At 49.8% G+C, this 12,500-nt stretch overlaps 1 protein-coding gene across 1 annotated transcript; it reads right to left on the bottom strand.

Moving 5' to 3' along the window:
• Window positions 1–3,596: 3,596 nt before the first annotated feature.
• Window positions 3,597–12,362, bottom strand: Psmb3 (proteasome 20S subunit beta 3). Its single transcript, XM_051175486.1, has 6 exons — window positions 12,204–12,362; window positions 11,756–11,940; window positions 7,956–8,063; window positions 5,843–6,020; window positions 4,490–4,584; window positions 3,597–3,710 (listed from the first exon to the last, which is right to left on the bottom strand). Exons 1-6 carry the CDS (start codon window positions 12,204–12,206, stop codon window positions 3,662–3,664), a joined length of 618 nt encoding a protein of 205 aa, XP_051031443.1. The 5' UTR covers window positions 12,207–12,362; the 3' UTR covers window positions 3,597–3,661.
• Between the last annotated feature and the right edge of the window lie 138 nt (window positions 12,363–12,500).

Here is a 12,500-nt window from a genome sequence, read left to right as displayed (position 1 = left end):
GTAAGGCAGGTGGGGGCCACACTCCTTCCCAAGAAGAGTATTCATGAGGTTCTGGGGGCAGAGCCGTCAGGGTCTTGGGGGAGTACTCGGAACCACGTGGTTCATGGAGAAATGTTTTTAACTTAGGAGAGGATTATATAGGAATAATGTCTGGACGTGATTCCCCCACTCCACAATCAAGAGTGAAAAATCTGGATTTGCTCCCAGGAGCCCCAAGCTTGGAAGCCAGGCTCCTGGCCGGTCCTATTGTCCATGCATATGAAACGTGTAACAATCTTATCAAAGCAACTACCGGGTATCTAACTTGTTTAACATTGAGTTTTGTGGGTTGTTTTTTTGTTTTGTTTTGTTTTTGTATATTGTTTACAATTTTGAGAGGTAGCATTCTGTTTCAAATGCTCTGTTTTCCTGACAGTATTGTTGAGTGGGTCAAACTAATTGAGCTGTGGTTTGGTGGACTTTATATTGTGTTTTTTCAAGGTCATTCTCTGTGCTGTCTTCAAAACCTCGGGTTTGGCCCCGATTCCTTTGCCATTCATATGTTTAAAAGCTATAAGTTTTCTTCCTCTTTGTGACAAAGATGTGCTATTGGGCTTCAATCTCAAAGTGATCTCTCTCTCTCTCTCACACACACACACACACACACCTATCTGCTCCCTCTTTTTGGAGTCCCCCCATTTATTTTCTGGACAGCAGGTGTTGAGATCCTTAACTTCACTCCTCAGGGCCATAAAGAACGGCCAAACCATCCAGAATCCTTTTGGGTCTTCCATGAATAGAACTTTGAGCAGAAAGACCCAGACAATTGGGTGAGGCCTGGATTGGGAAAAGGGAGGGAATCCTAGTCCCAGTTCCTCATCCAGCCACTTACTGTGTAGCATCAGTCACAACTTCTCTGGCCCCCTTCCCTCCTGTGGAAAGTGTGAGAAAATATGTCTCACTTGCAGCTCAAGTGAGGGTACTATGAAAACTCTGAAAGACACTAAGTAATGGCCTCAGGCTGTGTTCCCTGTCTTAAGCCCCTCCCCGTATCAGCGTACAGGGCGGGGCAAGGGGTGTGGCTCTGCGTCAGTGCTCATTCTCTCCTTATCTAGCTCAGGGGTTACTGGTCTGTGGCTGGCGCCATGAGTGGCCCCCAGGCTGTTCTCAGTGGCACTATAGTCCCCCACCCCCAGGCAGCTCTTCCTCTCCCCTCCATCACTTCATCCTGGGCTTTAGGCCTGAACCGGTCCCCTGGCAGGGCTCACGGCAGGAGACTGGAGTGAGTCCTGCAGAGCCCTCCTCTCTCCACAGTGTGCCAGGCCCGCCTGGGGTGGAGGTGGACCAAAGACCCAGGACCTCCTCCGTAGCCAACCCCACCCCCATTGTCTCTTTATCACTTCAGGTTGAGAGGGAAAAGCATTAGTTCTTCCCAGCACTTGACCTACTCCAAATGTTTAGGGCACAAAGGACAGTGTACTTAGCCCCCAGGGCCCCGGTGTGTGGCGCCCTGAGTTTAGAGACCTCAACTCTGTGGCAGTAATGGTGGTTGGGGTTCAAAGGGAAACACATGGCAGCCCCAAATCTGCCAGCCATGGTCCCAGTCCTCCTCTGAAATATGCCTCTTAGGAAGAGCGACTCAAGGGAAAATGAGACTCAGATGTCCTTCAACAGGCTGGGACGCCAGAAAAGGGGCTGGGAGACACTAAAGAGCCTGTCACTTGCCCACATCCATTTTGTGAGGTGGGAGCCCACACATTTAGGGGGAGCCCGTCTGCTTGGCATATCTTGGCAGCAGGTCAGAACGTGGAACACACAAAATAATAAGTTTGGAGTCACCTTTGGAGCCGAAGGATTGAAGTACCACCCACCACACGTGACTTCTCCATTTCCAGCTGCAAGTTCCATTTTTTTAAATAGGAATTTTCACCCCTGTGCTTGTCTGATGTCTGCTCTGAACAGTTCAAGCCCTTGTTGCTGTTTTAAAATGCATGCGTGTTAAAATAAATCTCCAACCGGAGGACAAAATAAAAGTCAAAAAGCTTTGTGTACATCTGGTATGAGTCCTTTGATGACATAATCCACCCTCTTCAGAATTAGAATTGTTTTGGTCCCAGTTTTAAAGGCGGTTCGGGCAAAATCAGTGTATGGTTTGGAGAAGCAATATGGCAATATGGCAATTAATGAGCAACGTTGAGCTCACAGCACTGGGCGGCATGCCTGCCAGTTAACAGGATCATGTACCATGCCCCTTCCCTCACTTCAGCTGTGGATAAGACTGGCTGGAGCCATATATCCCTACAGGCTGTGTGGCGCTGGAAACAGCAGCCATGTGTGCTTCAACATGGGTTTACTACTTGGGCTGGGCATGTTTCTCAGTGATAGTGTGCTTGCCTAGCATGTGCAGGTTCTGGGTTCCAACCCCAGCATATGCACAGCACGCACTTTAGTTTAACAGCTCTCAATGTTAACCTGGGCCAGCCATTATCAGTGGCATCTGAGACTCAGAAACAAAACTGTTAACTCATCCCAGACCTTCTGATCAAAAAGTTAAAGAAAGAAAAAGAAAAGAAGGTAGCCAAATGCCACCACAGTGGTGTGTATCAATAGCCCCAAGCCTGCAGAGGAAGGCAGAAAGGCCACGGGAGTCTGGAAGGCAGACACAAGCCTGGGCCGCGGTGAGTAGAATACTGCCCATTTGTAGTGAGATAGCCACCCCGCCCGCCCGCCCGCACCTGTTGAGGCGTGGGGACAGGCACAACAGGTGCAGGTGGGGTGGGTATCTCACCACAATGTCCCTTGTAGTCTAAAGAAGAGAGTTAGGCTTGATACAAAACTATATACAAAGGCAGTGAACACCATGTGTGCTCTAGGCGAAGGAAAGGTAAGAACATTCACACCTAGACCTATCGCCAGTGACACAACCAGAGCAAACGGCAAGAGCTGTACAATGTTGAAGGCCTTGTGCTCAATTCCCCTAACTCTACAAAAGGTTATTTTAAACAGGAGAGTTTGGATGGGCCCTCCAGACAATTCGGAGGCTTCCTGGAAACCACGCAAACATCCATTTACTGGCGCACTGAATCTACTGCTGGCTTCAAGATGGCCTACTGTGAGCCCGATAGTGTCCCAAGTGGTCAATGAAACCATCAGGGAGGAGGAGACTGGGCCCCACCACCCAGGTGATGAACCAGACAAAAATAGAGAGTGACATAGATCATTCATGGGTCCTTGGCCAAATCCAAATAAAGCACTGGAAGAACGGTGGATTGCCAACAGCTTAATGAAGGAGGTCTAGGTTTGGGGTCAAATGGAACGCCTGTCTATATCCTCGCAACACCGCTTAGCAAGTGTGAGTGACCAGTCCAGGCCAGCGCAGGCGTCAACTGGTGACTAGGAGGGAGCCCCATGTGTGCCAATGAAGCAAGACAAATCCTAAAGGAAACAGGGTGGGGGCGTAGGCCAGTAGCTGAAGGTGTGCTCAGCAAGTCCAAGGGCCTGGGTTCAAGTCCCAGCACCAAAAAAGAAAACCCAAAGAGGCCTGAGATAAAGTAGCTCTTTGTACTGGACTCTGTCCCCAGTGGGGACAAAGCTGCAGGAACAAAGACAAGTGGAAATGAAAGAAAAGCAATTTTATTAAAAAGAAAAAACAACAAAAGGAAACTGGGACCAGAGTGCGGAGTTAGTCCATCCGGGCCTTCAGTGTCCTGGTGGTGATCTTGTCCTTTTCACTGCCAAGGGAGAAATATCAGGCGCACACAAGCAATCATGTATACAGCTCTCACCTGCCTGCCGCCCTTCTGACCCTCCGCTGTAAGAATGGGAAAGGCTGCCTGGCGCCTGCTGCCCTACAGACCGTTATGAAAGGGGCGGGGATCTTTTCTCCAGAGATGGTTTGTGCTGGACTGAGACAACCTCTAAAAAAGCAGAGGCCCCGGAACAAGTGGCTTTGCAGGCACCCATGTCTCACCACAGTGGACACAAGAACCTTGGGCCACTCAATTCCGCTTCTCATGGTGAGTAAGCAGGACCCACTAGGAGGGGGACACTGTACCTTCCATTCTATCGGGTTCCTGGTCATAGCCTCAAACAAACAGGGAGAGAGCATCTCAGGTCTGGCTGGGGACGGGGATGTGGGATGTGAACCATGCACACAGCTCTAGGCTGTAGACTAGAAGGTGTGTGGAGGATAGACAGCCACTAGCAACGCAATCTGCAGGAAGTTGCTACCCACGATCACCTCTGAAACTTTGGGGACACTATTAGGAAGGTGACACAGGGCCACAGTCACCAACAGAGGGCTGGAGTCTGAGCTGCACCCAGCTCCTACTCTGGCAAAGCATTCACACTGCTACCTACACCTATTGTCGGCTCACGCCTTCCTTCTCTGTCCCTCTCTTCCTTTTTTTTTTTTATTTTGTTTTGTTTTTCCAGGACAGGGTTTCTCTGTGGACCTTTGGAGCCTGTCCTGGAACTCAATAAACCAGGCTGGCCTCAAACTCATACTCACATGATGTGGACAATGACGCCCATGCCGGATACAGCGTCCCGGTCCACAGCATTCAGCATGGCTTGGGAAATGGTTTCAAACAGGTGTTCTGGGTCCTGCCAACAGAGGAAAGCTTTCAGACCGGGGCTGTGTTCCTTCTCAATCCCTCCAGATGCCCTGTTTAGGCCCCGCCATGCCTGGTTTGAGGGATAATGGTTCCTTGGATATGGGAACTTCTTAGCTCCTTCCTCAGGAAGAAGCAGGGTGAAGCAAACACTTCAACCCATCTTGGGCAAGTGTGTCATAATTATATCCAATGACGGCCTCGGTTACTCCCTTGTAAAAGGGACAGCAGCTCTGCTTGGTTCAGGTGCACTTCTCACTCAGCAGCCTGAGACATCCTACATGACTCGGGTACATCAAAACTCAGCCCATCCAATCTTACAAGCCCACCCCTCAAACCAGCCCCTCTTGTCAATTTTCCACCTTGGTTTCCCTGCCTTGACTCTGGCTGCCCTGCTGTCCCCAGTCAGGACCTCAGCATCTCCTGGACATGAGTGACCACAAGCCGTCACAGAAAGCTGTAGTCTGGAGGCCTCAGGTTGCTTCCACTGAAGGAACGCATTTACATATGGTGTGGGTTCAAGGCCACACCCATTCTGTCGGTCATCTCCAGCCTCACTGCATTCACCACAAGCTTTCTTCCATTTTCACTGACTTATCTGGCCCTTCCTGTACCCAGGACAGGCGTTCTGCTGGCCCCCGGGGCCTGCTTTGTCCCCTTCCTCTGTGCACGTGAACAGCCATTTGAATGACTTGCTTGTTAAAAGCACTAAGCCCCTGAGGCCACTTTGGACGTGGCTTTCCCCAAGCCTGCAGGGCCTAAGAGCAGCACTTCAGCGCCTGCCTGCCTGTCAAGTGTAGCTCTAATGTCTTCATGTGCTTTTCTCGTGCCCTCTCTGAGGAATGGTCCAATTCACAGCTGAGGTAAATGGAGAGCAGAACAGAACCATCAGTCAGAAGAGGGTTTTGATCCACACTTGGGAGGCAGAGGCAGGCAGATCTGTGAGTTCCAGGACAGCCAAGCTGTTACACAGGGAAACCCGTCTCCTGCCAGTCATGGGGGGTGGGACGTGGGACAGGAAGCCCAGTATGATGCTGCAGTAAGCATGTGACCAGGGTGGGTCAACAGAGGCTATGTCCTCGAGGCCTGCCCGCCCGCCCGCCCAGGTGGGACGGCTGGAAACCCTCAAATGGCGCAGCAGCTGTGGTCTGCCCTCTTGCCACACCTTCCCCTCTACTTCTTGCTGCACAAACACATGGCTATGGTGGCACCGGTTCAGGGGCCAGCCTTGCCGGGTGTGGCTAACTTACCATGTTGGGCTCCCAGAGCGACTCGCACATCCCATACATTTGTTCGGAGCAGGTACCACTGACTACAAAGTCATCAGTCACCATGGGGCAGCCGATGAGGTCTAGAGAGCAAATGAAGGGCTTAAAGGTCTTCGGGTCCAACCCAGCAATGACAGGCTCTGTATAGTAGGGACCAAACCTGTGGCCAGGGTGAGAGAGAGTCCAGAGTTCAAGAGAACTGGCTTTCAACACTCGTCGTCTCTTCAGACAAGGAAGGCTACCGAGGGAAGGGCATGGAAGCATCTTTTCCCTGTGGCTAGCTCTGTGCAGCCTGTTCCCCTTTCCTGGCAATGTTCTAAGGTATGTTCACCTGCCGCACCATGACTGTACTCTATTCGTGCATTTATACCTCTGCTCACTGACAGAGCACATGCCCAGCAAGCATACAGCTCAGTGTTTGAGCTCCATCCAGCACTGCAGCAAAGTTTAAAAAAACCAGAAGTGGCTGGGACTCAAGAGTCAGGAGGATCAAGCGAGTTGGACACCAACCTGGCCTACAAACAAAACCTTCTGGGATCTTAATGTACAAGTTCAAGTTGGGCATGGTGATACACATCTTTGATACCAACATTTGGGAGGCAGGAGCATCTCTGTGAGTTTGAGGCCAGCCTGGTCAACATAGTGATTTCTAGTTCAGTCAGGCCTACACAGAGACCCTGTCAAAAAAAAAACATCAACACCAAATGGCCAGTAGTCCCAGTAGAAACTCCTTGTTTGTAGCTTTTTTTTTTTTTTTCTTCTAGACAGGGTTTCTCTTGTATTGCTTTGGAGCCTGTCCTGGAACTCACTCTGTAGACCAGGCTGGCCTCAAACTCACAGAGATATCCGCCTGCCTCTGCCTCCTGAGTGCTGGGACTAAAGGCATGTGCCACTAATGCCCAGGTATTTTTTTGTTTTTTGAGACAGGGTTTCTCTGTGTCCTGGAACTCGCCAAGCTGGCCTCAAACTCGGAGATTCCCCCCTGCCTCTGCCTCCTGAGTGCTGGGGTTAAAGGCTTGTGTCACCACACCCGGCTGCAAAGTTATTTCTTTGATTAAAATTTTATTTTGTGTTTAATTACGTGCCAGAACTACCATAGTTCTGAGTTTCTCAAGCCTCCTGAGCATCAATTTTACAAGATATTTAAAACTTGTATCATCTTCTTCTGACATATGATGACCCTCAACTTTCTTTTTTTTTTTTGAGATTTTTTTTTTAATCTTTATGTGTATGGACGTGTAGTGAGAACCACCCAGCTGCACCTGTGGAACTGGTCCCCACAGGTGCCTACGTGAGCGTGTGGTATTTGTCTGGGGTCTGGGACAGGCTTGCTCTCTCTGGGTTCTGGTCAGGTTAAGGAGAGCAGCCTGGGTGTGGCTCCTTGGAGCGGGAACTTGCGGGTCATTGGTTTCTCGTGTAAGTGACTTCTCCCAGAATAAAACATGTATTTTATCCTCGTCCGTGCATCTTAATCTGCACATCATCATGGGTCTTTTTGCCTGCATGTACATCTGTACACTACATGCATACAGTGCTCTTCAGAAGCCAGAAGAGGGCATGAGATCTCCTGGAACTGGAGTAGCAGACTGTTGGGAGCCGTCCTGTGGGTGCTGGGAATCAAACCTGGGTCCACTACAAGGGCTCAGCCAGTGGGTGGTGGTGCACACCTTTAATCCCAGCACTCAGGAGGCAGAGGCAGGGGGATCTCTGTGAGTTTGAGGCCAGCCTGGTCTATAGAGTGAGTTCCAGAATAGCTAGCGCTGTTACACAGGGAAACCCTGTCTCAAAAAACAAAACAAACAACAAAAAAAGGGCATTGGGGTGCAAGCGGGAATGGGTGGGACGGCAGGCAGGTCCTGTGAGCCAGCATTCTCGAGGCAGGTAACCCTTGAGGAACCTGGTGTGTATGAGTTCAGGCCACCCATGGCTAGAGTGAGACGGTCTCAGACAGGACGGGAGGTGGGGAGGGAAGGAGAGTAAGGTGAGAAATGAAAGAAAGAGGGAAGCCAGGGAGAAACAACACTCCAAAGAACCCTTCTAACTAAGCATCCGAACCTCCCCTCCCCAGCTCACTGCCTGTCTGGCTTCCACTCACCGCTTCTCATACAGGAGGTTGGCCACCATGCTCATGAGGGTGTAAGGCTTGATCTGCCGACCTTCCTTCAGCTCATACAGGTTCAGCCGGAACTTGAGGCGCTGGGCACTGGGGTAGGAGGAGCAGAGAGTGAGTCACTGATAAAAGTCCTCTAGTCTTCAACCTGTACAGTCAGGACTAACACAGGGAGACACAGGGCTTCTGTCCCTACCAGGGAATGCTGGAGCAGGTACTATCCTCACTGATGAGAAGGTGCCTACAAAGGATGACCCCTTGTCTCTCAGCGCCACCTCAGAGTTCCAGGATAGTCCCTGCATAGAACCAATCAATGCCACACCTACTGAACAAATTAGGGCTTCCTAAGATACAGGAGCAGAGGTCTTCGGGTGAATGAACTTGACTTCATCTTATAAATGAGGAAGCCAAGGCCTTGAGTATGAGGACTTGCTGCCCACAGCAAGCAGGCAAACCGCATGGGAAGAGCCTGCAGAGAGACACAGCAAAGTAGGAGGCTCAGGAGCCCAGGGAAGCTGTGTTCTCAAGGCTTTTCAATATTCCTGAAAACCGCCAGGTAGTGGTGGTGGCCTTTAGTCAGTCCCAGCACTTGGGAGGCAGCGGCAGAAGCAGGCGGATCTCTGTGAGTTCGAGGCCAGTCTGGTCTACAAGAGCTAGTTCCAGGACAGCCTCCAAAGCTACACAGGAAAACCCTGTCTGGAAACTCCCCCCAAAGAAAAAGGACTCCCCCCCCCCCATCTTGTGGGACTCTAGCACCTGTGGCTGCTTGGACCTCATGTTCCTCCTGGAAATCCTACCCCAACATCCCCCTCTTGGTTTTTGTTGTTGTTGTTGTTATTTGTTGTGTTCATGTGGAGGTGAGAGGGCAACTTGTAGGGAGTCAGTCCTGTCCTTTCCCCACCTGGGTTCCAGAGACTGAACTCCGGCCACTGGGCTGGGCCACAAGCACCTTTACCCTCTAAGCCATATTATAATGCCTCCCATTCCCTCTCCTTTCCTGACTTCTCCCTGATCTCTCCAGGTACAGCTTACCCCCTACCCCACATACTGCTCTCTAGCCTCTGTTCCCCTAGATTCAACATGTCACCAAAGTCTCCCCAGCCCTGAGGGGTGACTTCAAAACCATCGCTTTGAAGGGCTTGCCCTAGTTCCTCAAAAGTGTCATAAAAGAAAGGAAGGGAGGGAGGGAGAGAAAAATCACCATCAGGGCTAGAGAGATGGCTCAGTGGTTAAGAGCACTTATTCTTGTGAAGAACTCGGGTTCGGTTCCCAGCACCCACATGGAGGCTCATCACTTCCTCAGGCACCTCAGGCATGTGGTGTAGACATGCATGCAAAGTACTCAAATGCATAAAATAATTAAAAAAAAACTGCCCCCTCCAGTAGTGGCTCACATGCCCTTAATACCAGTACTTGGAAGACAGATGCATGTGGATCACTGTGAATTCAAGGCCAGCCTGGTCTATACAGTAAGTTCCAGGACACCCAAGGCAACACAGAGAAACCCTGTGTTGAAAAAAAAACAAAACAAAAAAAAAAAAAAAAAAAAAAAAAAAAAAAAAAAGCTGGATCTGGAGAGATGGCTCAGCAGATAAGAGCACTGACTGCTCTTCTAGAGGACTAGGTTCAATTCCTAGCACCCACATGGCACCCCAACACACGAAAGCATACATGCAGGCAAAACAACAATCCACATAAAATAAGAATAAATAAATGATTAAAAAAAGACCTTGTCTCAAAAAACAAAACAAAAAACCCAACAATAACAACAAAACACCATCTTTCCCCATAACTGTCCTAACTGCTGATCTCAGTTACATGTTCACAACAGGAACTGTCTTGGAAATGTCCCTGACAACTGACCTGCCAGGCAATTGACTAAATCTTCCTTACATGAAATGGCATTGTTTTCAAATCACCTTTTAATTAGAAAAGTTCCCCTGGATCTTCAAACATGCCGGGTTACTTTGTGCTGAAAAAATGTCAGCACAATGTGTTCTAATCCCCCTTAGTGTGCAGCCCAGGCCAACCTGGAACTCACTAGGTAATCCAGCTAACCTTGGGGTAGGTGTCAATCTCCTGCCTCAACCTCCATAAATGCTGGGATCATAAACAGGAACTACCATAATCATCTTATCTCCTTTCCCTAATGCTAGAGATTGAATGCAGGGTCTTATGATTGCTGAGTATATACTCTACCACCGAATTACAGCGCATTCCTGCAAAATACTTTTCATTCAAGTTAGTTCAATCTGATGCAGAACCTTCAGACACAGAGGATGGCCTGCATTACATTTAAAAAATAAGATAGGCCTGGGGTTGGGGAGGGGGAGGCTGGGGAGATGGCTCAGTGGGTAAGAACACTGGCTGCTCTTCCAGAGGACCTGGGTTCAATTCCCAGCATCTACATAGGAGCTTCTACAGCCTTCTACAACTTCAGTTCTGGGAAATCCAACAACCTCTTCTGTCTTTGGAGCCACAGCATACAGCTAGTGCACAAACATACAAGTGGCAAAACACCCATACATATAAAATAAACCTGAAATAATAATAATAATAAGAGAGCTTAAGGGATGTAGTTCAACAGCACATCACATCACATGCTTAAGCATTTAAAATCCTGGTCTCAATTTCTTGTACAGGGAGGGAGGGGGAGAGAAAGAGAGAGCTTGACTCCACTTCAAGGTTCAAGGAATCAATGAATGAATCTTTCTTTGGCTTCACAATGGCCACTAAGGCTAGTCATCAACTCCCAAAGTCCCATCCTTGAAGGCAGGGAGGTGGTCAATAGGCAAAAACACCTAATACCAAGCCTGACCAGAACCAACTCCTGCTAGATGTCCCCTGACCTCCACACACATGTGGCACCTGGGCCTACAAACACAATAAGAAATGTAGGGCTGGAGACAGGGTTCAGCAGTTAAGAGCACTGACTGCTCTTCAAGAAGAACTAACTTCTATTTCCAGCACCCACATAACAGCTCACAACCATCTGCCACTCAGGTGGGAGGAGGGCCAACGCCCTCTTCTGACCTCTGCAGGCACTGCACACATGTGGTCACAGGCATCCATACACATAAATAAAAATAAGGAAAAGAAATATTTTACTTTTTGAGCCCCATCATTGCTTCCCCCCCCCCCCACCAATCACAGCAATCATAACCTCCACGCTAGGGCCATCACAAATCAGGACCTGTTTTCCTCCCCTTTCAGACTCTCGATCTCTCAAATCACCTAAACACTGTCAACTAGGTAAGTGGGCAGTTAAAACCTACCAGCTCATCAGGGTTAGTTATCGCTCTGTAAGTCTGCTTTGTCAGCAAACTAATGCTTTAGTGGTACGCACACACAGCCTTTGGCTCCAGAGAGACCTGCACTGGGATCCTGGATGGCATTCATTAATGTGCACCTAAACAAAAGGTTCTCTGAGACTCTCAATGAGACAGCTAACCAGTAACAAAGACCATGATTAATGGATTCCCTGACAAAGATGCTTCCCATAGAGTCCAGCACAGACTAATGCTGGAAAACAAAGGTTGGGACCCATCTCTGGTTGTGTTGTTGTTGTTTTGAGACAGGGTTTCTCTGTGTAGCTTTGTAGACCATGCTGTCCTCGAACTCACAGAGATCCGCGTATGCCACCACCCCCAGCCTGGGACACATTTCTGTATCGCTATAGGTGTTCAGCAGTGGTGATGTTTGGCAGATGGCTCACATCAAGCTGCTCAAGACAAGCTGATCAACGAAGAGACACCAGGGTAAAGGTGGGGCTCTGGGTGACTTACACTGTCTGGACATCGGTAGCCAGCCCGGCCAGGCCTATGTAGAGCCTGTCACCCATGGGAAAGATCTTCTGGAAGTCCGTGGTCACCATCTGGGCCTGGATCCCGAAACGCCTGTCCGCAGCGATGGCCACACAGTTTTTTCCCTTCATGGCCATGACGGCCCCTCCGTTATAGGACATAATAGACTGGAGACAGACAAATCAAGGGGCTCAGTTCGTGGAGCTAAGTGTTGCCATAACCTTCAGCCCAGTCTCCGGAGGTGCCTGGACGCCCGGAGCTCCAGCCCTAAGATGGGCCCGGTGTGGCATCCAGGAACCGCACTCATCCGCACGGTCCTGCCATGCTCATTCTACTGACTACCAGGCCCTCTCCGTCCCGAATCCAAGCTTTGCCCGTCCATTCTTTCAATTCCCATCCCAGACTTAGTCCCTTCACTTCCCATTCTCACCATGATTGCACTCTAATAGGATTCCGATCGCCACTGCGATTCCTGAAAACCGGCTCTGGCTTTCTCTGGTCCAAGGCTCTCGCCGAGTCTCCCCATTGGCTGGTGGGCCGACCCTACCTGACCAGTGCAGTTTTCTATTGGACAGTCGTCCCGTCAGTCACAAATATGCATAGTTTGGTTGAGACACCAAAACGGAGGCACGGAAAGCGGAAAGTGAAAAGTCACTGTGAGTGCGGAAGAGCCTGCGGCCCGGGGCATGTTGGGATATTGGCGGACCTAGACTCCCGCGCCTCCGCC

Source organism: Phodopus roborovskii, unplaced genomic scaffold, assembly GCF_943737965.1.
Source record: "Phodopus roborovskii unplaced genomic scaffold, PHOROB, whole genome shotgun sequence".
NCBI lineage: Eukaryota > Metazoa > Chordata > Mammalia > Rodentia > Cricetidae > Phodopus > Phodopus roborovskii.
This window is presented reverse-complemented; position numbering and strand designations above follow the sequence as displayed.

Coding starts and splice junctions, on each gene's coding strand:
- Psmb3 (XM_051175486.1), bottom strand. Junction 8,064..11,755: donor GCTACCGATGTCCAGACAGT/GTAAGTCACCCA, acceptor CTCCTACCCCAG/TGCCCAGCGCCTCAAGTTCC. Junction 3,711..4,489: donor GGCGTCATTGTCCACATCAT/GTGAGTATGAGT, acceptor CTCCCTTGGCAG/TGAAAAGGACAAGATCACCA.